We start from the raw sequence: 2747 nt of genomic DNA, 5'->3' as shown, positions 1-2747 counted from the left end.
CGTTTGCCAATAAAAAATACTCTTTTCTATTTGATGAATATGGCAATGCATATCTTTTTTTTTATTTCTGCACATGTCCGTTTTTATTTTGCTTTGATCGTGTCTTTCTATAATCAAAATTTACTAATCGTGAAATGGGTAAAATAAAGCGTGTGGTTGAGTTAACAATAAAAGAAAAACTCCAAATTATTACGGCTGTTAATGATAAAGTTGATAAAAAGGTTCTATGCACTAAATACAGTTGTGACAGATCAACAATCAATGGCATAGTTAAAAACCAAGCCGAAATTCAAAAGTCTGCCTCATCGTTCCAGTTAAAGCGTAAGCGCCAACGAAAAGGTGCACACGATTTGGTAGAGGAGGCATTGTATAAATGGTTTCAACAAGAAGAATCAATAAGCGTAATACTGGATCGGCATGTAATTTTGGCGAAGGCAAAGGAGTTTTGCGTGGCATGTGCCACTGCCATATTATGCTAACAAAAAAGCATGGATGACTAGTGAGCTCTGGAAAGAAATAGTCCACGAACTAGATGCAGATATGAAGAAGCAAAAACGGAAGATTTTGTTGTTTTTTGATAATGCCACAAGCCACAATATTTTAGAAGGGTGTGAAAACATTAAATTCAGCTTTTTACCACCAAATACAACGGCTTCAGTTCAATCACTAGATCAAGGCATTATACACTGCTTCAAATTGGAGTATAGACGCATATTGGTAAAACAACAGCTAATTGCCGTAAATTCTGGAATATCAACAACTGAATTTTTAAAAACAATTTCATTGTTGGACGTTCTACATTTTGTAAACGATGGGTGGAAGAACGTAACGCAATTAACTATTCGCAATTGTTTTAAAAAGGTAAACAATTATAGTATCAGTATTGCTGTTAACTAATAACTACATTACCTATAAAGGCTGGATTTAATCTGTACCTCAATGGCGAAGGAACTACTGATGACAACGAGGAAGAGTCCGATGAGATAGAATATGGACAACGTATTGATTGGAATGAATATGCAACAATAGATAAAGATATACCTTGTCATGGTAAGTTAACGGATGAGGAAATTGTGCAATCACTGGTTCCCAATGATAACGAAAACGGCAGCAATGGAGACTTTGACAGTGATGACGATGCCGACGATGAACCCGAACGCAATACTCTGAATGAAGGTTTTTTCGCCATTGAGGTGCTGAAGCGTATTTGCATTCAAAATAATTGCGAAGAATTTTTGCCAAACCTTACATCTTTGGAGGATAGATTTTTTAATTTATCTATAAAAGCGGCTCCAGTGCAAACAAAAATTACAACTTTCTTTAAAAAGAACTAATGGTACTTATTAACCGTATACACAATGTCCAAATAAATAAAAAATATTTTAATATGTATGAAATAAATACATATATTGTATAAAAACCGTAAAATTTAATTCTTTTATATTGTTGCGATGAAATGCGCACTATTTTAGGCAGACTATTAAAATTACGTTAGCTGCCTTTTTAAGATAGCTGCCTCCAAATTCGCTGCAAACAACTCGAGGCAGTTAAGCGAATTATACTGTATTAACCTGAAATAAATATTTTTTGTTAAATAATATTTATTTATTCATATTTCATTATGATATGATATATATAATTGATTTATTTTTATATATTTATATATTAATTATTTATTTTATTTAAAAAACACTAAATGTTTAAAAAATGTTTAAAAAAATTCTTACTTCTGTAGTAATGTTAACTCTTAATATTGTAAGGATGGAAATTTACACTAAATTTCCACCTACATAAACGCTACATAAACGTGCACTAAAAACAATAATAACACGAACTAAAACACAACAATACAACACAGTTTTTTATAAAACAATACACTTTATATATTTATATTTAAACTTGGGAAAAGTGGACTCACTGGTAATAAATGTTGCAAATATCTGGAATTAAATAGATTAATTAATATATAAAATATTTAGTCAAAACAATTTACCAAAACACAAACCGCTTACAAGCCTTAATAACACCTCAAACTAAGCTGAAATGATATCGAAATGAAATATAAAAATATAAATAAATAAGTGAAAAATAAACTCACCTTATTTATTTGTTAATTATATTTCTTATTTTTATGTTGTAAATTGTTGAATATTTGCAGTTTTAATATTTTATTTTATTGTAACAAACAACATAAATAAAAACCGCCACCGATCGAATGTAGCTTTAAAAACACATTTTGTAAGAATCAAAACAAAGCAGCGTTAACATAAGAAAACAACAACTGCCAAAAATATTCGCCGTAAGAGAAGCTCAAAGAGAAGTTAAATGCACAAGCTGAGTACCGCACAAACATGAAATAGAAAATCAGAACGGCAAAAATTAAACAAGAATTACGTGAGATCAGCTGTAAATAAAATGATACGCTACGAAAAAGCTCGGTTGAGTGCGTATATAAGATGCGCATTTTTCTTATAGAGTTGACTTGTAAAATATTTACTAAGGCACATACACATGAGGATTACAAGTTGAAATTAGCACTAGTTGCACATAGAAAAATTTCGATATAAAGAAATTATTCACACGAAGGAATATATTGAATTTGAATTATTACACTACGATCGGCTGTAGTACGCCTACTGTAAGTGAATAATTTATAATAATACACAAAGGAATATATCTACATCAGGATATATTCATACAAAGGAATATTTTTGAATTTAAATTATTACACTACGATCGGCTGTAGT

General features: G+C 30.5%; 1 protein-coding gene across 1 annotated transcript; it reads left to right on the top strand.

The window, feature by feature from the left end:
* Positions 1 to 492: 492 nt before the first annotated feature.
* LOC119664660 (tigger transposable element-derived protein 4-like) lies at positions 493 to 1334 on the top strand. Its single transcript, XM_038074114.1, has 2 exons — positions 493 to 861; positions 918 to 1334. Exons 1-2 carry the CDS (start codon positions 493 to 495, stop codon positions 1332 to 1334), a joined length of 786 nt encoding a protein of 261 aa, XP_037930042.1.
* The last annotated feature ends 1413 nt before the right edge of the window (positions 1335 to 2747 follow it).

This window comes from Teleopsis dalmanni, unplaced genomic scaffold (assembly GCF_002237135.1).
Source record: "Teleopsis dalmanni isolate 2A unplaced genomic scaffold, ASM223713v2 unscaffolded_contig_2405, whole genome shotgun sequence".
Lineage (NCBI taxonomy): Eukaryota > Metazoa > Arthropoda > Insecta > Diptera > Diopsidae > Teleopsis > Teleopsis dalmanni.
This window is presented reverse-complemented; position numbering and strand designations above follow the sequence as displayed.

Coding starts and splice junctions, on each gene's coding strand:
- LOC119664660 (XM_038074114.1), top strand. CDS start 493: ATGACTAGTGAGCTCTGGAAAGAAATAGTCCACGAACTAGATGCAGAT. Junction 862..917: donor TTCGCAATTGTTTTAAAAAG/GTAAACAATTAT, acceptor TTACCTATAAAG/GCTGGATTTAATCTGTACCT.